Raw genomic sequence first — 24,443 nt, 5'->3', positions numbered from 1 at the left:
TTCGTTGACCTTTTTCAAAAGAATTATGTACTGATCCCTATTGTTGCTAGAATTTTGTATGCATCTTTTTATGCATTTCGTCTTTTTTAATTTATAAATGCGAAATGCAAACACCATGTATTGATCGGTATTTTCAAATTAAATTGTTATTATATCCATATATAGTTAGGGAAGCGCACATTAGTTGGAAATAACACAAGATTTTTTAGTTCGCATAGTTATTTATTTATTAGCTATAAGATCAGATTGTCCATCTTGAAATGAAAATACTTCTTAAAAAAGAAAAGTATATAGAAATATACGTTACGTGCATTGAAAAATTAAATAATTCTCCCGAGAAATAAATTAAAGAGAGTTGATCAGTGCCCAAAAGGGTGCACTGCCATTATACGCAGCCATAGCTCCATATCCAGGTTTTTATACATTTTGGCGATGTGCATAGCGGTGTCCCTTATTCCCGCCTGCAGCTGGCTCTTGTCCTTGGAGTACACAAATATGGCGCCTTCCAGAAAATTAATCCCCAAGCAGTAGATGAGCAGATTAAGGGTCCTATATCTCACGTTCAAATCGGCGCCGATTTCGAGCAAAGCTTCAGCGACTCTGAGGTTTTTGTTATCCATAGCTGATTGAAGTGGACTCTTAAGATCATATGGCTTCATTCCGGAGGCAATATTTACATAATCACTCAGAATTGGAGCAAAGTGACGAATGAGATTTGCTCCGTGTTGGTGGTTCCGTGTAATGCTGTTGAGGAAATCAGGAATTAAGTCTTTCATCTTGGGGGCCATGCGACGTCCAACGAGCCAATGGCACATTTCGACATCCGCTTTCGCTGCGGCGTAATTCAAGGTGCTCGCGCAAATCTCCTTTGGGTTCAATTCGTGCATATACTTGGCAGCCGATAATAAATTCAACGCCACGTAGTGATCAAGGAGGGATTTTCCTTTTATGCTTGCATTCACGTCGGCACCATGTTTGATTAATAGTCCAACAACTTTCACGTTCACAGCTTGAGGCATCCTAGATGACACGACAGTAACGAGGAGAGGGGTCAAATCTTGTCTCGTCAAATTCCTGATGAGCGAGGAAAACATGAAGTTGACGATATCCTCGCCGTGGTCGTTGAAAGCAGAGTACTTAAGAATTTGAAGTTGCCATTCTTTCTGTTTCACTACATCTTCTTCAACGCTGCGGGCTACGTGAATAATCCACTTGAATACTTCTAGATTGGACCAACACGCCAAATTATACGAAATTTTCCTGTCGAATCCGTCTTCTCCCTTTACTTTGGCCACAGATGGGTCCTTCTCAAAAGCTAATTTCATCAATTCCAAGTCGTTACTTTTACGAAGGTAACACGAAAGAAAGCTGTTCGGCCATTCGTATAAATTGAAAAGCTTGATCGCAAACTCTACGTTTTTATCGCTGAGGGCGAGCGAGACGGCATCAAAGCCAGAGCGACTTATTCTTTTCATTTCAGCACCGTGGGCTGCAAACAAATCGATCAGTTCCAAACCGCAGATTTTATTCAAAGACGCGCAGTGATAGACGTCGTAGCCATGTTCGTCTGTAGCGTTGACGTCTTCGCCCTGCTCCAAGAGTTCCTTGCATACTTCTAAATCACCGAATTCTGCCGCGTGCAGAATGGCTGGAATTTTGGGGCAGCAGTTGCCACTGTGGATAAATTCCAGCTTTTCTTTGAGAGATGCCGATTGATCGAATTCCTCGAATTGCTCTTCTTCATCTGTGGATATGTCTACTACAAAAGAAAAATGGCTAAATTCCAATTTTAACAATCAAAATTGTTACTCACGGTAGTTACTTTCATTTGAGTCATCACTAAAATATGATTCATCCATTTTTTATTAAAAATCCTGGAAAATATAAGAATTATATCAGTTAAATTATTTTCCTGTTTATTTATAAACATATTAATAACTATAACTTCTTCACAGCTTATACTTACTTGTATAAATAAGTTAAATAATATAAAAGATCACAGGCTAGAGCAGCCCTCTCTTTTTCCTCTGTCACTTTGCTGACTGCTTTAGATTAAAATCAGGGGGACTGTTCCCACCTTCCGCAGTTGCACGGCGCATGAACCAGGGTTCGTCAAGTTAATAAGGAGTGGAGGAAGTTACAAATCTTAATCGGCTGCAAAATATGTGTTTGATTTTTTTGTTATCATTGATTGCGCTAGCTGTATATAAATTAAAAATTAATTAAACAATTCTTCTTTAATTAATATTTTTTATATTTCTTAAATTTGGAAAGTCTCAGCAGCAGTTTTGATAAACATTTAGCAAGAATAATGTGCTTGAATTAAGCTACTATAAATTCTCCTTCTCATTTTTGCCCTTAGTGTTCAAAGCCACCAACAGATGACGCAACCATAGACTTTCTTAAAAATTTAGTTTAAAGCAACTTCCGCTGCGATATCAGACTCAATCTAGCTACTCTGCATTCTTTACTTAATATTTTTTCTTTTGACGTGCTGAAAACCAAACGAGATTGAGTCCAAAATCACAGCGGAAGTTCTTTAAAAAATCAATTTTTAACAAAGTCTATGGTTGCGCCATCTGTTGGTGGCTTCGTACACTAAAGGGTTTATGAAACTGGTGAATTCGTCGAAATTTTCACTGCCCTTGAGTTTGGCCACGAAAGTCATAAGCAAGTTTCAATATTTTTAGTGGATTGCGAAAGCAATGATACAGAAATATGCCCTCTGATTTTGATAGAAATTATACAGCTTGATCGCAAACTCGATGTTTTTCCAAATTAGAGCGAATATATGACTGCATTTTCTTCCCTGGAATTTTCCCTTTCTTTCTTTCTTAGCTCTGCAGCGCTAAAAGAAACCAATATCAGTTGCACGATGGAAAACGTCGTCACCGCATTTCTGTCCGTCACGTTGACATTTTCGTATTTTGTTCACGAATTTTTGTCAAGTCTCTTCATCAGCCAGCAGGCTTACCGCGAACAAAAGACTTTAAAGAGCAGGAATTTCTCCTGTCATTTTAAGCACGTTGATGAATTCCAGAGAAGCCAGTGGACTGGAATTTTTCCTTCTTCAGACCGTTGTACTATACAGGCTAATAACCAAAAATCTCCGTATGCGTTACTTAACGGGATTTTTCTAACTCACTGTTGTTTTCACCAATGTTACAATCAATCGCCAATTTTTTTGATAAGGCTGAACGAAATGAAAAGGCTAAAATTAAAAAAATGCAAATTGTACAGACACTGAAAGAATCCTGACCAGCTTAACAAAAGTAAAATAAGCAAGCAGATGGAGGCCACACAAGATTTAGCAGAGGGAACTTTATTATACAATAAAAACATTTGCTTGTTTGATATTTTATATATTATTTTATTGTACTTTATAAAATTTCAGACTCAATTTTGATAAATATATATTAATGTGTAATTCTTTCTTAAAATAGTAAACTTATATCGGAGTTGACCAGTGTCCAAAAGGAGACACTGATTAGCCACAGTCCCATTTCCTGGTTTTATACATTTTGGAGATATGCATAGCGGTTTCCTGTAAAGCACCCGCCGGCAGTTGGCTCTTGTCCTTGGGGAACACAAACTTGGCGGTTGGTCCCATAATTTATGTTAAAGTCGGCGCCAATTTCCAGTAAAGCTTCTGCAGCTCCGAGATTTCCATTTTTCATTGCCACTTGGAGAGGAGTTTGGTAAAAATTAATGGGAACGTTAACATTTGCAGGGAGGACCGGAGCGTGAATAAAGTAGCTAATAATTTCTTCGCCGTATATCTCGTTCTGTGAAGCGGCGCAAAGAAACAAAAGAATTTGATCTTTGAAGGGCGGATTCATGGGAAGCCCGAGCAGCCACTCGCACATCGCAACGTCCGCTTTCCAAGCCGCGTAAAACAACGTGCGCGAGCAAATCGTCTTCTCTTGGTCCAGTTCGTACAAAAACTGGGCGGTCCTTAAAGAATTTTCTGCAACGCAGTAATCAAAGAGTGTTTTCCCTTCTATGCTCACGTTCACGTCGGCACCATGTTCAATTAATAATGCAATAACTTTCAAGTTCACAAAAGGCAGAAAACAAGAATACATGACAACACCAAGAAGAGTTGTCAAATCTTCGCTGGTCAAGTTAGTTGCGTAGGAAGAAAACATGAAGCGGGCAATATCCTCGCCAGCTTCGTCATTGCGCGCGGCATGCTCCAGAATTTTAAGTTGCCATTCTTCACTTTCGACTAAATTAGAGCTGCCAGCGATCTCAATGATCCACTTAAACGTTTCAAGACTGTGCATCCACGCCACCTCATACGAAATTTCCCTGTCAAATTCGTCACTGCCCTTCACTTTGACCACTGACGCGTCCTTCTCAAAAGCGAATTTCAACGTTTCCAGTTTTTCACAAATGCAATGCGACAGGAAACTGTTCGGCGAATCATAATAATTGAACAGCTTGATTGCAAACTCAAAGTTCCTCTGGCGTAGAGCTAATATAACTGCATCAAGACCAAAATTATTTCTCCTTTCCATTTCGGCACCGTGAGTCGCAAAGAAATCGATCAATTGCAATCCGTTCTCGCAGGAGTTCTTGGCGGCGCAATGATACACGTCGTTGCCATTTTTGTCTGTCACGTTGACGTCCGCTCCTAGATTCAGCACGAGTTCCCGGCAAACTTCTAAATCTCCGAATTCTGCAGCAATCAGAATCGCAGGAATAGAACTTCTGCACTTGTTCACGAACTCCAACTCTTCTTCAAGAGATGCTTTTGGGTCGAATTCCAGTTCCTCGCTTGACTCGAATTCCTCTACAAAATGAAAATTCTTAAAATTCCAATTCTGGCCATTTCACGACATTACTTACGGTCATTGTTGCTCTCTCTTGTTGGGGAATCATCCATTTTTAAGGAAAATCTGAAATAGGATAAAAGGAATTGGTGCCACGAACTCAAAAAGATAAATAATAGAAAGGGGCAGACTAAAATATTTTAGTAGGTTTGGTATTTACCTTAAAAAACCTGACCTGCTTAAAACACCGCAAGAATATTAAAAAGGTTTTTATAATTCGACCGCAGGAAAAGTTCAAATATATAAATAATTGTCTATTTCTTCAAGATATTTTCTTTTATTGACCAATAAAATAAAACCTACCTCAATAAAATTTAAAAATAGGTTGCGGGTGCCGGGAGCGTTTCTCTCACTCGTGATTTCTGCTGCCTGGCTGACTTTGGAATAAACCTTATCTGTTAATCGAGGCAACAGCACCCTTGAAAGGTTAAGCAGCGCATGCTCCGTCTATTTGTAAAGGGAGGGAGACTTTTAAACCTTGCCGCGAATCTCACATTTTTGACTGCTCATCAACTCCTGTTCAGAACTTATTCCTGTGCGGTTTTAATTGTTTAATAATTCAAAGGATTGATGGATATCAAGTCACGAAGTCTCAAACGAATCGAGCGTCATCACCTGACCTACTCTGATGTCCTTTTTCAGGGTAACGCACCCTGAGATCGGTTCCAGAGCAACTTTTGTCGAATTTTCCAACGTCAACAACAATTTTGAAACTTTGTTAACATCCCCACTGCAGCTGATTTATTCTCTCCTCTTCGTCCCACTTCTTCTCATGCCCTGATATGATCTGCTCCTCGCAGCCATTGGTCGGTTCGTTTAATGGTTGCTTATGCGTGGGAAATTCAAACACACGCACGTGTCGTTCCAATTGTATCTCTTTAATATCGTTTTTATTCAGGATTACTAAAGATATGGGCGTGAGTATACAGGCCAAAAAGGACACAAATCAAAATGTATGCGGATAGAGGGAACATATAGCTATTTTTGGCCACTGTTTCAAAAAGATTTAACTAAATACATTTTCATTTGCAACCTGAATTAAGGTTTGAATACATTTTTCGTACAAATTTAGGTGCACAACTAAACTACATTAGTTTTTAATATCTAAAACTAATTCTAGGAACTTATCAGTAAATCGCATTCTTCTGGATATTTTGCACGTCCAGCTGTTCATCCGTATTCATGCTCTTATTTTCTCTTCAAATGTCGTTTTTCTTCTTCCTTTTCTTCTCTGGGCCGCTTGGATCCTTTACGGAGCTAAAAATAATTGAAACTGTTAGAAAATTACTAAATTTCAGTACTGATACATAAAAATCAGACTTTTAATTGTAAATTTGATAAATTAAACGAGTGAATCCTTGCCTGCTTGGTCCGTCCGTCTTTATTCTCTTGCCGAGTCCTCCTTTATCGTCATCATTTTTCTTTTTCTTCGAATATGCCTGCCTTTTCAGCTCATCAAAACTCTTCCTCCTCCTTATTTCTGCTTTTGCTTCTTCTTTTTGTTCCATCAGCAATTGTTCAAAAAACATTGCTTTAAATTTGTCAAAAGCCTTGTCTCGAATTTCCTGCTTTTTCGCCTTCTGCAAAACGTACACATGAAACAAAAATCGCAAATTTCAGTTGCACCAAACACAGAATAGGATACAAATCGTCTGAAATTTAAAGTAACTGATGCATATATGGGAGCGTATTAAAAAATTAATTTTACTTAATGAGTGTCAATTATCAGAAAAGAATAAATTCCAGATAGCAATGGATAAACCGTTTTTTAAAGGCATAAATCGAATATAATCGTAATGGCCGTAGCACAAATTTACAAGAACAGTTTTTTTGTAACAGCGGGCTCTTAAAATTTTACTACCTGAAGCACCTTCTTCTTCTTCTCGTCCTTCTTCTCATTGTTTCTACTGGACTTCTTCATTTTTCCAGCCATATTGAAAGGGTGAAAGTTCGAAGTTAATATTCAGAAGATCCTGACGCAGGAATCGGCGAAAGAATATTGATCTGCAAAAATTTTAAAAGCAAATTTAGTTTTTGGATTATATTGGAGTGAAATTTTGTATTAACTAAACTTTTGAAAAATTATGCTAACCTTTTAATTCAAACAAAAAGATACACAAGCCAAATATAAATGTAATTAGTGAGGACTTATAACTACCCTTATAACAAAATATTAAAAGCTAAAACAAGAGTATGACAATAAGAGTGACGACATACACACGTTACTAAATTGTAAAAATTTTGATAGCGCCATCGCCCCAGTGACGAAATTTAAGGTATAATAAAGCCGTAATAGGTAGCCAAACGAAAGCTTTACATTCAGAATGTAACTGAAAAATATGTGCAACGAGTCTTTTTTTGTGTGTGTCAGCGGTGCCGATTCCTCACGAGCTATGAGCTTTATATTCTCTTATATAGCCGTAATTACAGGAAAGGGTTCGACGGCTTAATCAGCTCGTCCATAGAGTAAATAAGCAGCTGTGTAATCTGTGTATCTTGGAACAACATACCTGTGGGTATATTTACTCTAGGGAAGTCGACGCTAGTTGTACAGAGCGGCTACCCAAGGGATGAGCAGAGGGAGAGAGAGAGAAGTGGCCCGACTTGGCCGGTCCGCCGCCAGCAGGAGAGTCCCGTCGCGAGTGTGTGTGCGAGCGCTCCCCTCCGTGAGGGGTATGGTTGTATAACCTGAGACTCTCCCTCTACTCTCTCCCCTTTGGGCACCCGAATATTTTACATTGATTACCTCGTTACAAATATTATTGATCGTATTATCGTCACGTAAAACCCTGAGAGTGTGCAAATGCAAATGCTGCTTAGCGACAGTAGAGACATCTGCCGCACCCAGCAAGAGTACAGACAGAAACAAACGTAAGCAGTCACGTGACTCGATTCCGCGATCTCATTGGCCTAGAGCAGGTTCGCATGCTTTCTCTCTGCCAATAGAATCGAGCGATTAAGTCACGTGACCTCTCATCCTGCGTGGTGTTTATATGATCTCGCTGGGGGATTTTTATCATTAATCTAAAAATTCCTCCTACAGAAAATCAATTAACAACTATTTACCTCTTTATGCCTTCTTGATGATAACCATTTAAGGAAGTTCCGATCGAATTATTGCGTAATACGTTCAGCCTAACGTAATGCGACAGCAACCATGTATGTAATGTATGAGTTTTGATGTCTTTGCGTCAGAGTAAAATAATAAAAATAGCTATAACTACAGTTGAGAGTATCGTATTGGTTTGAAACAAATTTTAGAACGAAGCTCAAACTTGATTTAAGAATATTAAATAGCAAAAATAAATTGTTTGCATTATTGGCAATTTTTATTGAAATAAATAAGGGTTTTAATTTGGTGGTTGTGCTGCGCCACCTAGGTCCAGCTCATGCAAGCGACTTTTCTCTCTCCCGTTTCGTGTCAAATCTCTCTCACATCCATTTCAGCTGACACGGGCGAGATTCACAATCAGCTGTGCTCGCGCGGCGCTTCTCCTCATTTTTAATATTTTTTTTGCTGGGTTTCTTTAACAACAAATTTGTTATTATTTCTTTCAAATGTTTGATAGTCAAACTTATGCCAGTTTAAGTTTTAAAAGTAAAATTAATTACATCGTCCAAGGTCCAAGTGCGGCGCTAGCGTGAGAAAATAAAATTTTATTAATTGCGTGAATTTTCATGCCCCCTAATTTATTTGATTTTATTGACAATTAATTATTTCAGCACGCTTAAAAGCGTTTAAACTCTTGCCAACAATATTATTTATCCCTCTGAATTAAATTAATAGTTATTAATTCAAAGAGATTGTTGGTCGGCTTCGCAGGCATGCACTCCTAATCATCTGCGTATAAAATTAAATTAAATGCACTTTCTACACATTAATTTAACACGACGAGACCACTTTTGAAGCTTTCCTGCTATTCCACCACGTGAGAAAAACAACCATTAATATTTCTCTCCTCTCCTATAAACAGGCCCGCTCACGTTGCGCTGCCTTGAAAAATATTTCTGGGCTTTTGTTAAGTTACACAATGGAAATTCCATCCAAACGATAACCTTTTTTGTCAGATGAAATTTCTCTCGCCTCTGCAGCCAAGTATATTTTGTTGAGCAACAATTTTCGTCACTGGAAAACTTTTTCAGCGACTTGATCGCTTGCATTATTTGCCTTTTTTACTTATCATTCAGTGAATTATTAATTAATCGCAGAGCAAACTTTTTTCCTTAAATTTTCTCTTATGCTTCAATTATTTTAATTTAATTCTGAGTGTTTTTCGAATATTCGCATAGGAGAGAAAATGCGTGGCTGCTGTACAAAAATACAGCTGCCGCGTGAAATTGGAGGTGGGTCTGGGTCGCACATCAGTCGGCTCTGGTTATTTTATTTATTTCCCAGATAAAAGACATTCCTGCCTTTCTGGTACAAAAGCGAAAATGTGGACCCTCTCTACAATTTAACTGAGGGTCTGCTTGGAATGCAGTCGCCACAAAAGGATCCTTTGTCAGCATAGCCTAGCCACCACTGGCCGGGCTGAAAAGCGGCGGTAGAGCGACCTAAAATAACAAAGAAATATTTTTCACTTCTCTGGAATGCAGCGCCCTGTCAATCTTTTGTTGCTTTATACAATTGTACCCTTCGCACAATTCCCATTATTCACAGCTGCTAAAGAATGACGGAGAAAAAGAATTCAATGGCTCTTTTTAGCTTGGGTTCCCAAGCAATTTTTAGCTTAATCAGGCCTCGCAAGGTCGAAATTAGAAAATCAAAGGCCATGCAAATTAAGAATCGTCGTGTCTTTTCTTCGAGTTGTGTAACTTAAGAAAATATATCAAAGCCAGAAAAAATTACCGAATCGTTTTAGATCGATTAGTTTGTGTATTATAACCATTTCGGTTTTTATTATTCAATATAACGTTTATAAATGTAATTACATATAGTAAAAGGGATAATTTGGATTATCAGGGACAGTACGTTTCAGGAAGAATAAAATAAAACTTGTCACAAGGACATGAGCCAGGTGGTATGTGCATTGAAACATGTATAAAAACATGTTTCAATTTACCAGTTGCATAAACCCTAAGTGTTCGAAGCCGCCAAAAGATGGCACCACCGTAAACTTTCGCTTCTAAGGCACTTCCGCTGCGATTTCAGACTCGATCTAGCTACTGTGCATTCTTCAATTAATTTGCTATTTTTTGACGTCCTGGAAACCAAAATAGGTTCAGTCGATCGCCGTAGAATCGTGAAAAACTATTTTTTGAAATAAAAAATCTTTTCCAACGTTTCTACGGCGAATGGCTGAACCGATTTTGGTTTTCAGTCCGTCAAAAAAAGCAAATTAATTAAAAAAATGCAAAATAGCTAGATTGAGTCTGAAATCTTAGCGGAAATGCCTTAAAACCGCTTAAAACAAATTTTTTAAAGAAAGAGTCTAGTTGCGCCATCTGTTGGCGACTTCGAACACTAAGGGTTTATGCAACTGGTCAATTGAATTGAAATTATTAATTAATCAATGGCTAATTTGGAGCTCCACTGGGGCCCCTGAGTCAGGGCCCTGCGACCTCTCGGCATTGTTACTTTTGGATCCGGTGAGCTCAATGGCCACAGAGAGCAGGAAGTGCTGCGCACTTGCGCAGGAGTTCAACAGTCAAAGACGTGAGATATTCGCGCCAAGTTTTAAAAGTCCCCTCCCCGTTACAAGAAATGGAGCATGCGCTGCTTAACCTTTTAAGGGTGCTGTTGCCTCGATTAACGGAAGTTTTATTCAGAAGTCAGCAGCCAAGCAGCAGAAATCACGAGTGAGGGGGCTGCTCCTGCAGTGAAACCGATTTTATTAAGGTATGTTCTATTTTCTTGGCCTAAAAGAAAATTTCTTGAAGAATAAGTCAATTATTTAATTTTTGTACTGAATTCCTTCAGAGTCGAATTGTAAACTTTTTTAAGAATCTTGTGGCATTTATTAAGCAGGTCAGGGGGATTTCTAAAGATGTACAAATACAATTAAACCTGCTAAAATATTTTAGTCTGTCCCTTTATTGTGTGTATCTTTTTGCATTTGTGGATCTAATTCCTTTTATCTTATTTCAGGTTTTCCTTAAAAATGGGTGATTTCCCAAGAGAGAGCAACAATGACCGTAAGTAATGTCGGGTAATGCCCAGAATTGGAATTTTAGGAATTTTCCTTTTGTAGAGGAATTCGAGTCAAGCGAGGAACTGGAATTGTACCCAAAAGCATCTCTTGAAGAAAAATTGGAATTCGTCAACGAATGCAGAGGTTCCATTCCTGCGATTCTGGCTGCTGCAGAATTCGGAGATTTAGAGGTTTGCTAGGAACTCGTGCTGAATCAAGGCGCAGACGTCAACGTGACGGACAAAAATGGCAACGACGTGTATCATTGTGCCGCCAAGAACTCCTGCGAGAACGGATTGCAATTGATCGATTTCTTCGCGTATCACGGTGCCGAAATGGAAAGGAGAAATAATTTTGGTCTTGATGCAGTTATAATAGCTCTCCGCCAGAGGAACTTTGAGTTTGCAATCAAGCTGTTCAACGCATTTGAATCGCAGAAAAGTTTTATTTCGCATTGCATTCATGAAGATCTAGATTTGTTGAAATATGCCTTTGAGATGGATCCGTCAGTGTTCAGAGTGAATGGCAAGGATGAATTCGATGAGAGCATTTCGTATGATGCGGCATGTACCGCCAATATTGAAAAATTTAAATGGATTGTCGAGATCGCCAGCAGAATCGACGAAAATTTGGTCAAGAGCAAAGAATGGCAACTTGAAATTCTTCGGTACGCCGCACTCAACGCGAAATATGGCGAGGAAATCGCCAGATTCATGTTTTCGGACCACATCAAGAATGGCGTGACAAGGAAAGAATCGACGGATCTTCTTGTTCGTGTCATGTCCAGTGACTCGTTAGAATTGGTGAACTTTGAAGTCGTCAAAATGTTTGTTGAGCGTGGTGCCAACTTGAATAATGTGATAATCGAAGGAAAAACACTCCTTGACCACTGCGTGGCGAAAGGTCCAATACGGGCCATTCAGTTCGTTTACAACCTGACGGGAACAGGGATTAGCGTGGACACCTTACTGACTGGCGCGTGGAACTGGGGAATTTACGCGTGGCTGGTTGACCGTCTCAATGACCCTGACATGGTGGCTCATATGCCAGCCTTTCTCAACTCTCTTTTGCTGCGGCAGATGAAAGGTGCATATCTCATTACTATTTTAGCTCAAATAGTGCGTCCGTATGTAAATGTGCCCATCAGAATATACGACCCTCCACTTTTTCCACTTCAAGCGGCCATGAGGAATACAAACCTTGACGCTGCAATGGCGTTGCTCGGGATTGGTGCAGATCCCAAGGTGAAATTCAGGGGCTTTGTCAATTTACTGATCTACTGCTTGGGGATTAATTTCCTAGAGGGCGCCAAGTTTGTGTACGCCAGGTACAAGCACCAGCTGCTGGAGGGTGGAAACATGAGAACTGCTATACACATCGGCACCATATATAAAAATGTTGAAATAAAAGAATGGCTGCGTTCGATAGCCGTAAAAAAATTGGCCCTAAACAATGTACGTTTTATTTATTTTGCATCAAATTTATTTATATTTTAACCAAAAAAGTGTGAAACACATAAAAGTTTAATTTAACAACCCATATAAGATATAAAAATCCCAAAAATTATACCAAATAGCCCTTAATGTTCTAAGCCGCCAACAGATAGCGCACGCGATGCAGACATAACAAAGATTATGACACCGGCTCTTGATCTTCTGCTAACAGATGATTGAGATGATAGTCTTGAGAGTCGCGCTGATATGCGGACCAACACGCTTTCGCCCTGCGCAGATCTGCGTCTCTATCTTTCCCTATGTTTAATGAGTTTCCTTTAAACATTCACTACTATCACAGCAGAAAATATTTTTTGGCTTCAGCGCTGAAAGAAACACAGATTTTCATCCTGCGGAAAACACTTTTAATTTTGTAAAGCGAATTTTAGTACACAGAATGCCACATTTAATTCAATGATTTGACTCTTGAAAATATGTCTATTTCTTGGTTGTGATCACCGATTGGAAAAACTTCTTGGCGTCTGCACTGCAAGTGGATTCTAGCACGGATTTTCCTCCAACAGTAGTTTCTTGAGGATCGGCACCAACACTTAACAGCCATGCGCAGATTTCTTCATTGAAGTGGTCGGCAGCAATGTGAAGAGTGGTTTTTCCTCCTTCACCCTTTTCCTTGATCAATTTTATCCTCTCGGCGTGTATGAGTTTGGCACATCCCAACTTGCCCTTAACGATACAAAAGTGAAGGAAGTTGTTTTCATTTCTTTTCACGCACAAAGAAGCGCCATAGTCTAGCAAAGTTCTAGCATTATAAATTGCATTTTTTTTGTTGACCAGGGCCCAATGAAGAGGAGTGTAGTAATTATCGTCGAAGTAATTCACGAAGTCGAGCAGCATGTGTACATATTTTTGAATGATCAAGTCTCCGTTTCTCACGTTCTGAGCAGCGTAATGGAGGAAACTTCCATGATTGTTTTTGTTCACAGCGTAGATGTCTTGTCCGTGTTCGATCAGCCACTCGCAAATTTCCACGTTTCCCAAAGCTGCTGCGAGATGGAGAACTGTGGCACCATTGTCACTGACCTCGTCGATCAGACTTCTGTCCTTTCCGTGCACAAATTTCACTGCGGCTAGACTGCCTGTCACGGCGTAATGCATGAAAGTATATCCTGATATTTTGAACCTAATATTACAGCCTAACAACTCAAGAAACTCTTCTGCACTTGCAGGATTGAAAGGTACGCTTTCAAGTACTGCCACAAGAGCATTCCCATAGGCATATCTTTGATCATCAGTGGAGATTTGGAACATTGAGAACAGATATTGAAGGATTTCTCTTGCATGGTTTCTGTTCGCAGCTGCATGGCAAAGAAATTTGACTTTCCATGTGTCTCTCGATAGCCACCTGACGTGAATTTTGAACTCTTCAAGCATCAATCTGCAGGTCCTTAAATCGGCAATCTTGCATGCTTTCAGAATAATGTTAATATCATATTCATCATCCTTGCCCAACTTCTTATCGTTCATAGAGACGTCTTTAGCGGATTCTAAGTTTTTCACCTTTAGAGAATAACGTAGCAAGCTCTTCATTAATTTAAAAGTTTCACAACATGGTGATAGGTAGTACAATTTTGTTGCAAGCTTGAAATTTCTAACTTTCAGGGCATAATCGAAAGGCCATTGATCATCTTTATCTCTTTCTTTACGATTGCTTCCTTTTTCAATGAGGTAGTCGATCAGAGCATCTCCATGGGTTTTGTTCAAGGCTGCGAAGTGCAGAGCAGTAGCGCCATATCTACTGCCTTTTTTATTTACATCAGCACCCTCCTGTTCAACGAGGTAACGGCAAACGTCAACATCCAACACCATGGCCGCGAAGTGCAGAGCGGGGAGCTTGCCTCTGTTCGCTTTGACGTAGTCAAGTTTGGTATTTAGCTCTTCTTTTTGCTCTTCAGCCAATTTCATTTCCATCTTTGGAGGGTTTTTTGGGGTGTTATTGAGAACTCCTGATATAAGGACTTATGATAACAAGTTCAAATTGCTATGGGTTATAACTCACCGTTGGTACTTCCGGTATTTGTTACAGTTCTCATGTCCTTTTTGCTGCTCATCTTTGCTTAGTCGTGACTGCAAACAAAACACGAAAGAATTATTTTTGATTCACCGCAGTGTCGCAAATATTTATTCTTTAATTTTTTCTGCTTTTGACACTCTTTGAATGCTGGATACCGTACTCATTTGTCTCTACCAAGTAACATTTTAATAGATTTATGATATATATGGCAAGTCCGTCGCTGTTTTATTTTTTAAATTCAGTCTGTGCCTTGAGACGCTTGTATTCCAAGCAGCAGAGCCATTGGGGGAGAAAGAAATACCAAAAATAAAGGAGAGAATTGAATGAACCGAAGAATTACGGATCTGACAAAGAAGTTAAAGCCCACTCAGACGCATGCACAGTTCTCGCTTTAATTTACAAAATTGAATTTGATAAGAAGAATTGATAAGCTCAGTTAACTATAAGTTTCTCACCACTCACTCTGCCAATTAAAGAAGAATATCTGCGGACGTCTTCCACACCAGCCCGTGGTAACGCGTGGAAAATTAACTCTCAAGTGACTCGAGTGTGCCATTTGGTCCACGGTTATATAGTGGCAAGCGGGGTTTCGCCCAATGGAAAACATTGCTGACGGTAATCGAGTATAAAATAGATTAACAAATGAACAACATTATCCTGTATCGAAAATATTTTTGAATCAAAGGACATTGAGGACTTAATAGTATAAATATGTTTTGGTCCTCAATGAGATTACTTTGTATTTTAAATAATATTATTAGAGTGTTTGGCAATTTAATTGAAATCACTTGTGGTACTATTGGGAGACAATTATTGTTAAGCGAACAATATTATTGAATTTAAAATGAGTTTAAATTTATACTGTTATTAGTACCATACAGGAATACACACGACCGTTTCCCAGAAATCGATTTTTCACGGTGACAGACCCCTTTAATTTAATTAGGTACATTCCAGGCCCATTCCGTTCTGCCCTCCCGGGTAGAGTTTTGGCGAGAAGTTTGTCAGGAATGGTGCCTTTTTTCACTATATATGTTTTTTAAATTTTTTGACAAACTGTTATTAACATGTATGTAAATTTTACGGTGTGAATAAATAATAAACAATAAACACAGTCACATTGATGTCCGTGAAATTATGTGCAAGAAAATTTTCAGAATGACAGTTTCGTGGCAATAAGTTAGTTTGAAATTTTGAAATTGGCTCGTATCCGTTCTTCCAAGCATGACCATCAAAAGAGCAAAAAAAAAAATAAAGCACAAGAGTTGTGCCATATTCTAAAAGTATTAATAGTAAATATCCTTTTAGGAATGGTATTTTTTTCTGGGGAACATTCTATACTGATACTGACAGAATAAGGTAATTATCGGTTTCTTCAGTGAAAGTGGAATCAAAGACGGATTTTAATCTTGCGGAAAACTCTTTTAATTTTGTACAGCGAATTTTAGTATACAGAATGCTACGTTTAATTCAATGATTTGACTCTTGAAAATATGTCTATTTCTTGGTTGTGATCACCGATTGGAAAAACTTCTTGGCGTCCGCACTGCAAGTAGATTCTAGCACAGATTTTTCTCCGACGGTCAATTCTCGGGGATCACACCCCTCTTTCACCAGCCATGCGCAGATTTCTTCATTGAAGTTGTCAGCAGCAATGTGCAGTGTGGTTTTTCCTCCTTCACCCTTTTTCTTGATCAAGTTTGAATTCTTGGCGTGTATGAGTTTGGCACATTCCAAATTGCCCTGAGCGATACAAAAGTGAAGGAAGTTGTTTCCTTCTCGTTTCACGCTCAAATCGGCGCAAAAAGTTATCAAAGTTCTAGCGATTTCAGTTGCATTATTTTTGTTGACCAGGGCGTAATGAAGGGGAGTGTAGGAATATTCGTCGACTCGGTTCACGAATTTGAGCACTTTGGGTCCAAATTTTTTAATGATCACGGCCCCGTAGCTCACGTTCTGAGCAGCGTAATGGAGGAAAGTTCCAAAATTGTTTTTGTTCACAGCGTAGATGTCTTGTCCGTGATTGATCAGCCACATGCATATGTCCACGTTTCCCAACATTGCTGCGAGATGGAGAACAGTAGCACCATCGTCACTGACCTCGTCGATCAGGCTTATGTCCTTTCCGTACACAAACTGCACTGCGGCTAGACTGCTTGTCACGGCGTAATGCATCAAAGTAAATCCTGATATTTTGAACCTAACATTACAACGTAACAACTGAAGAAACTCTTCTGCCCTTACAGGATTGAAAGTATTTCTTTGAAATACTGCCACAAGAGCGTTCCCATAGGCATTTCTTTTTTCATCAGTGGAGGATTTGAATCTTGAGAACAGATATTGAAGGATATCTCTTGCGTAGTATCTGTTCGAAGCTGCATGGCAAAGAATTTTGTTTTTCAATGTGTCTCCCCAAAACCAAGTACGGTGTATTTTGACCTTTTCATGCAGCCACTTGCAGATCGCTAAATTTCCATACTTGCATGCTGTCAGAATAACTTGAAGATCATAATCTGGATCCTTGCATAGAATCTCATCGAACTTAGAGACGTATTTAGCGAATTCCAAGTTGTTCATCTCCAGAGAAAAGCATAGCAAGCTCGTTCTACTCTCAAGGTTTCGACGATCTTGTGATAGGTGGAACAGTTTGATTGCAAGCTCAAAATTTCCGGCTTTGAGGGCGCAAAATACAGGCTTATTTTCATTACTATCTGTTTTTTCGAGGTCACATCCCTTCTCAAGGAAGTAGTCGATCACATCTTCTCCGCGATGTCCGTTCATGGCGGCGTAGTGCAGAGCAGTAGCGCCATATTTACTGCTTAATTCATTTATATCGGCACCCTCCTGTTCAACGAGATGACGGCAAACCTCAACATCCGTCATATAGGCTGCAAAGTGCAGAGCCGGAAGGTTGCCTCTTTTCGCTTTGACATAGTCCACCTTGGCCTTTAATATATCATTTGGCTGTTTAGTCAATTCCTTTTCCATCTTTGGAGGATTTTTCGGCTCATTCTCTAGTCCTGAGAAAAGAATTTGTGGAAACAAGTTCAAATTTCTAAGGATTATAACTCACCGTTGGTACTTCCGGTATTTGCTGCAGTTTCCTTCTCCTTTTCCTCCGCTTTGACGTAGTCAAGTTTGGTCTCTAGCATTTCTGTTTGCTCTTCAGCCAACTTCATTTCCATCTTTGGAGGATTTTTTGTGTTATTTATGAGTACACCTGAGAAAAGAATTTGTAAAATCGAGTTCAAATTTCTAAGGATTATAGCCCACCGCTCGTACTTTCGGTATTTGTTACAGTTCTCTTCTCCATTTGGCTGCTCATCATTGCTTAGTCGTGGCTGCAAACAAAAAAAGAAAGAATTAATTTTTATTTACCGCAGTATAGCATAGATTTATTCTTTCATTTTTTCCTGCTTTTGACACTAATTGAATGCTGGAAGAATTGTGCAAAACATTTTTTGAAAGTTTATGCTGTCTAGAGCTTTATTTTTGTAAAAAAGATTCTTATATGCATTGTCTGTAAAACCGAGTCCCGTGTTTTCATTGTCAGCTGTTGTCAATAACACTGTCCCCGCAGTGGCGTGTGCGACAAAGAGAAGAAATTTTTCAGTATTTATTTACTCTTAAATTAAAAATATAACTTCAACAACGTGATCTTAGACATCTGTAGATTAATTCTTCAATACGCAATAATTTGTGTCATATTAACACTTCCTTTGTCTAAAATCCATCGTATTTCTAAAAGCAGCTATTCAGCGTTTAGCAATCTTTGTTTGCTGCATTACGATATGTGTTTTCGCGATTATTTCGAAAATTTTATCTGTTTCGTACTTCAAAAAGTATATCTCTGTACATCGGTCTAAAAGTTAATCGAGAAAACTGTACAAGAGAAGGAATTCATTTTTATATTTGCGTCAGTAAAAGTGCCTGGGCAAAATAGGGGCTATATTCTTTGAATAGAGGCAATTCGAGCCAACAGCACGAGGTTTTAGTGGCAGGAATGGGGAATGGGTATTAAATATGGAATTTCAGGCCGACTATTCCAGACATGTATATAAAATACGACTTACTTAGCGACTTACGGATAACTGACGCTGCTTCAGGCGAGAAATTGAGGAGAGTATGCGGGGCTACGTGCTCACTGCTCTAGGCTTAGAGTAGCACTGAACTGAGCCGCAGCTGCAGCCGCTGCACCAAGCGAGCAAGAGAGAGGGAGATGAAAGAGACCTCCCAGCTGGTCCAGCAGATGAATTGTGAAGTGTGAGATGAGGAGAAAAAGAGAAAATATGTACTTAAACTCAAAAGCCTGCATCTTGGTAATGAAATTACCTTTTAACAATTATCAACCAGTTAAAACGTTTTAAATGCTAATAATTGCAACCTTATATCTTTGGTTTAAGCCAGATATTGTTTATAAATTCTTTATCTCCTGATCTCACCCTCTTTAGCAGCCATGCAACAGGTGGTATGGCGCATGCCTATTACAGCATCAAAAATGCAAACAGATTGCGACAGTAAATTGATTAAAAGACAGTTCAAAATTTTAATAAAAACGGCCTAAATGTAGTGTGCAATACAAATTCAATCTCCAGGAATTTAATTTATGTACCTATACCACTTCATTTTCAATATTATTTGAAAATTCAATCAGTTGGTTAGATAGTAGATCGTCACTTTTATTTTTAAAAGCCCACCACACCACACATAGGATTAATAACTGCAGCGCAACCTTCGTTATTGAGGAACAAACTAGAGCTCCGCCTTCTGAATGGCACCAAGATAGTGAAATTTGACGCGCGAATTTCCTATAGCATTTCCTAAAAGCGCAGTTGTACATTAAAAAAGACGGTTTACCTTTTCATTTCTCTTTTGAAACATCATATTATCAAGCGGTTGTATATTATTCATAATAAAACAAATCAAATCTACACTGTATCTAAAATGAGTCAAGCTGACAAGGAAAAAGCTGTACAGCGACGTAGTGACGAGGTTAAACCTTGTCACGGCTAGGATAAAACTTGTCAAAGTGCGATGACATGGTTAGAACGTGTTGTAATGAGAGGTTTTATCAAATGTCGAAACATCCTGCTTAAAATGACATAGTTAAAACTTGTCAATACGCGATGACACGGTTCAAACGTGTCGCAATGAGAGGCTTTATCCATTTCAAAAATATCCTGCTCAAAATGACATGGTCAAAACTTGTAAAAGCGCTTTGACACGGTTCTAACGTGTTGCAGCAAGAGGTTTTATCCGTGCGAAGACGCAGGCGAACCGTCAATCTCGCGTGAGCTTCCAATCTCAGACTTTGAACAACACCAACGGTCATTAACGACGTGCGTCCAGTTTTATCCGGGAAAGCAGTGCGATGCATTTGATTTTTTTGTGCATATTCCCGCTCGAGGTCGGACGCTTTGAGGAATATGCACATTAAATCTCCAAATTGTGCGAAATTTGGTGTTCGTGGTCCCTCTGGTGCTGGATTAAACCAAAAAAGGTAAGACGTATAATGTTCCACACACCGCATTTATTTTTATTTAATTGGGATAAATAACATAAAGCAATGTCGTGCGGCGAACACACCGGGGGCAGCGAGCGATTGGATGGCCACGCCGGAGGCAGCGTAACTTATAGGGGCGGCCGGTCAGAGGTAGTGGCCACCACCAGGAGCGGCCGCAGCGGAGGCGGCCAGCACCAGGGATGCGGCGAACGTATGAGCGGCTGGCCAGCGGTAGTGGCCAACATCGGGAGCGGCCGCGGAGGAGGCGGCCAACACCGGGGGGCAGCGAGCGGTAGTGGCGTGGCCGCAGCGAAGGCGGCCAGCAGCGGCAGGCTTGTCAATTTGACAAGTTTTTCCTTGTCAAATTGACGTTTAAAATTTTTAACGAGGCAGCCGTCGCATTAATTGGAAGCATCCAGCGTTAGCTGCGGCGGCCAGCGTGCGGTGGCCTGCGTAAAGCGGCCGTGGGGTGACAGGCCAGCGTACGCGGCGGTCACGGGGTTGCAAGCCAGCGTCCAGCGTACGCCACGGCGGCCAGCGTTCAGCGGCGGCAGGCCAGCAGTGACACGGTTTAAGCTTGTCAAATTGACGATGACCCCGTTTTAACTAGTTTTAAGCTAGTCAGTGACAGTATGCTCTGACAAGCTTTTAGCTAGTCAAGAGCTTAAAACCGTGACGAGTTTAAAGCTTGTTAAAACGCAGTCATCGTCAATTTGACAAGTTTTTTCCTTGTCAAATTGACCCATTTTAGATACAGTGTAACCGCTTTAGCAGTCAGCTGGTCCTGGCGAGATGAGTAGTGAAGTGTGAGATGAGGAAGATAAAAGAAGTCATGTCCTTATAATTGGGTAACCCTACTTAATGCTATTCAAAAAACCTTTTTAAAAGTTCATATTAATTAAAAGTACTTTATATTCAATTCTAAACTAAATACTTCTATTTGTGCTTCAAAATAATTAAAGGTGATCTCGCTCCTTATCGCAATGTATTTAGCGGCCATCCGAAAGGTTTTGAAAGCCCAAGAAGAATGAGGTAATGGAGGTAATGAAGAAAATGCATGCGATATTTGAAAATCTCATTTTTAACCCTCACATTGAAAATGCTTGGAATTTCTTACGAAGAGGGTGATTGGATAATTTAGACTCAAATATATTCTGTTGACTCACATTTACGAGGTCCTCTGGAATACATAATGCTCCCTCCAATAAATAAGAGTCCTTATATTGTGAGTCGCGCATATTAGCGGACCAATGCGCTTTCACTGTGCAGATCCACGTCCCTATCTTTCCCCCGTGATAATTAAGTTTTCGTTTGCAGCTTTGTGTCAAAATTTCTGAAAACATCTGATACTAAATTGGAGTAAACGAATAAAGCACAAGAGTTGTGCCTTTTTCTAAGAGTATTAATAGTAAATAACCTTTTAGGAATGGTATTTTTTTCTGGGGAACATTCTATACTGATACTGACAGAATAAGGTAATTATCGGTTTCTGCAGTGAAAGTGGAATCGAAGACAGATTTTCATCTTGCGGAAAACTCTTTTAATTTTGTACAGCGAATTTTAGTATACAGAATGCGACATTTAATTCAATGATTTGACTCTTGAAAATATGTCTATTTCTTGGTTGTGATCACCGATTGGAAAAACTTCTTGGCGTCCGCACTGCAAGTAGATTCTAGCACAGATTTTCCTCCGACGGTCAATTCTCGGGGATCACACCCCTCTTTCACCAGCCATGCGCAGATTTCTTCATTGAAGTTGTCAGCAGCAATGTGCAGTGTGGTTTTTCCTCCTTCACCCTTTTTCTTGATCAAATTTGAATTCTTGGCGTGTATGAGTTTGGCACATCCCAAATTGCCCTGAGCGATACAAAAGTGAAGGAAGTTGTTTCCTTCTCGTTTCACGCTCAAATCGGCGCCAAAGTTTAGCAAAGTTCTAGAGATTTCAATTGCATAATTTTTGTTGATCACGGCCCAATGAAGGGGAGTGTAGGAATATTTGTCGCCTCGGTTTAACAATTTGAGCACTTTATGTCCAAATTTTTTAATGATCAAGTCCCCGCAGCTCACGTTCTGAGCAGCGTAATGGAGGAAAGTTCCATGATTGTTTTTGTTTGCAGTGTAGATGTCTTGTCCGAGATTGATCAGCCACATGCATATGTCCACGTTTCCCAACATTGCTGCGATATGGAGAACAGTAGCACCATCGTCACTGACCACGTTGATCAGGCGTATGTCCTTTCCGTACACAAACTGCACTGCGGCTAGACTGCTTGTCACGGCGTAATGCATCAAAGTAAATCCTGATATTTTGAACCTAACATTACTACAACCTAACAACTGAAGAAACATTTCTGCCCCTACAGGATTGAACGTATTTCTTTGAAAAATTGCCACAAGAGCGTTCCCATACGCATTTCTTTTTTCATCAGTGGAGGATTTGAACCTTGAGAACAGATATTGAAGGATTTCTCTTGCATAGTATCTGTTCCAAGCTGCATGACAAAGAATTTTGTTTTTCACTGTGTCTCCCCAAATCCACGTACAGTGTATTTTGACCTCTTCATGCAGCCACTTGCAGATCGCTAAATCTCCATACTTGCATGCTTTCAGAATAACTTCAAGATCATAATCTCGATCCTTGCATAAAATCTCATCGTTCTTAGAGACGTATTTAGCGAATTCCAAGTTGTTCATCTCTAGAGAAAAGCATAGCAAGCTCGTTCTACTCTCAAGGTTTCGACGATCTTGTGATAGGTGGAACAGTTTGATTGCAAGCTCATAATTTCCAACTTTGAGGGCGTAAAATACAGGCTTCTTTTCATGTCTATCTGTTTTTTCGAGGTCACATCCCTTCTCAAGGAGGTAGTCGATCACATCTTCTCCGCGATGTTCGTTCATGGCGGCGTAGTGCAGAGCAGTAGCGCCATTTTTACTGCATAATTCATTTATATCGACACCCTTCTGTTCAACGAGATGACGGCAAACCTCAACATCCGTCTTAAAGGCTGCAAAGTGCAGAGCCGGAAGGTTGCCTCGTTTCGCTTTGACATAGTCCACCTTGGCCTTTACTATATCATTTGGCTGATTAGTCAATTCCTTTTCCATCTTTGGAGGATTTTCTGGCTCCTTCTTGAGTCCTGATAAAAGAATTTGTGGAAACGAGTTCAAATTTCTAAGGATTATAACTCACCGTTGGTACTTCCGGTATTTGCTACAGTTTCCTTATCCTTTTCCTCCGCTTTGACGTAGTCAAGTTTGGTCTCTAGCATTTCTTTTTGCTGTTCAGCCAACTTCATTTCCATCTTTGGAGGATTTTTTGTGTTATTTTTTAGTACATCTGAGAAAAGAATTTGTAAAAACGAGTTCAAATTTCTAAGGATTATAACCCACCGTTCATACTTTCGGTATTTGTTACAGTTCTCTTCTCCATTTTGCTGCTCATCGTTGCTTAGTCGTGGCTGCAAACAAAAAAAGAAAGAATTATTTTTTATTTACCGCAGTATAGCATAGATTTATTCTTTCATTTTTTCCTGCTTTTGACACTAATTGAATGCTGGAATAATTGTGCAAAACATTTTGCAAGTTTATGCTTTCTAGAGCTTTATTTTTGTAAAATAGATTCTTATATGCATTGTCTGTAAAACCGAGTCATGTGTTTTCATTGTCAGCGGTTGACAATTACACTGTCCCCGCAGTGGCGTGTCCGACAAGGAGAAGAAAATTTTCATTATTTATTTACTCACTTTTAAATTAAAAATATAACTTCAACAACGTGATCTTAGAAATCTGTAGATTAATTCTTCGATACGCAATAATTTGTGCCATATTAACACTTCCTTTGTCTAAAATCCATCGTATTTATAATAGCAGCTTCAGCGTTTAGCAATCTTTGTTTTCTGCGTTATGGTATGTGTATTCGCGATTATTTTATAAATTTTATCTGATGCGTATTTAAAAAAGTATATCTCTGTACATCGGTCTAAAAGTTAATCGAGAAAACTGTACAAACGACGGAATTCATTTTTATATTTGCGTCAGTAAAAGTGCCTAGGCAAAATAGGGGTTATATTCTTTGAATAGAGGCAATTCGAGCCGACAGCACGAGGTTTTAGTGACAGGAATGGGTATTAAATTTGGAATTTCAGGCCGACTATTCCAGACATGTATATAAAATACGACTTATTGTTAGCGACTTACGGATAACTGACGCTGCTTCAGGCGAGAAATTGAGGAGAGTATGCGGGGCTACGTGCTCACTGCTCTAGGCTTAGAGTAGCACTGTGAGTCGCAGCTGCAGCCGCTGCACCAAGCGAGCAAAAGAGAGGGAGATGAAGGAGACCTCCCAGCTGGTCCAGCAGATGAATTGTGATGTGTGAGATGAGGAGAAAAAGAGAAAATATGTACTTACTGTAAATTCAAAAGTCTGCATCTTGGTAATGAAATTACC

At 39.5% G+C, this 24,443-nt stretch overlaps 4 protein-coding genes across 4 annotated transcripts; all 4 read right to left on the bottom strand.

The window, feature by feature from the left end:
- Positions 1-359: 359 nt before the first annotated feature.
- On the bottom strand, positions 360-4,888 carry LOC135943748 (uncharacterized). Its single transcript, XM_065490411.1, has 3 exons — positions 4,852-4,888; positions 3,865-4,795; positions 360-1,776 (listed from the first exon to the last, which is right to left on the bottom strand). The coding sequence occupies exons 1-3, from the start codon at positions 4,886-4,888 to the stop codon at positions 360-362; spliced, it is 2,385 nt and encodes a 794-aa protein (XP_065346483.1).
- Positions 4,889-12,897: 8,009 nt separating this feature from the next.
- Positions 12,898-14,528, bottom strand: LOC135943747 (poly [ADP-ribose] polymerase tankyrase-1-like). The gene is made up of 3 exons (XM_065490410.1): positions 14,477-14,528; positions 14,074-14,423; positions 12,898-13,977 (listed from the first exon to the last, which is right to left on the bottom strand). Exons 1-3 carry the CDS (start codon positions 14,526-14,528, stop codon positions 12,898-12,900), a joined length of 1,482 nt encoding a protein of 493 aa, XP_065346482.1.
- Positions 14,529-15,988: 1,460 nt separating this feature from the next.
- Positions 15,989-17,819, bottom strand: LOC135943745 (poly [ADP-ribose] polymerase tankyrase-2-like). Its single transcript, XM_065490409.1, has 3 exons — positions 17,774-17,819; positions 17,565-17,711; positions 15,989-17,511 (listed from the first exon to the last, which is right to left on the bottom strand). Exons 1-3 carry the CDS (start codon positions 17,817-17,819, stop codon positions 15,989-15,991), a joined length of 1,716 nt encoding a protein of 571 aa, XP_065346481.1.
- A 3,788-nt stretch (positions 17,820-21,607) lies between these two features.
- On the bottom strand, positions 21,608-23,438 carry LOC135943744 (ankyrin-3-like). Its single transcript, XM_065490408.1, has 3 exons — positions 23,396-23,438; positions 23,187-23,333; positions 21,608-23,133 (listed from the first exon to the last, which is right to left on the bottom strand). Exons 1-3 carry the CDS (start codon positions 23,436-23,438, stop codon positions 21,608-21,610), a joined length of 1,716 nt encoding a protein of 571 aa, XP_065346480.1.
- Between the last annotated feature and the right edge of the window lie 1,005 nt (positions 23,439-24,443).

This window comes from Cloeon dipterum, chromosome 4 (genome assembly GCF_949628265.1).
Source record: "Cloeon dipterum chromosome 4, ieCloDipt1.1, whole genome shotgun sequence".
NCBI lineage: Eukaryota > Metazoa > Arthropoda > Insecta > Ephemeroptera > Baetidae > Cloeon > Cloeon dipterum.
The sequence above is the reverse complement of the archived record's forward strand: the minus strand, read 5'-3'. Positions and strand labels throughout refer to the sequence as shown.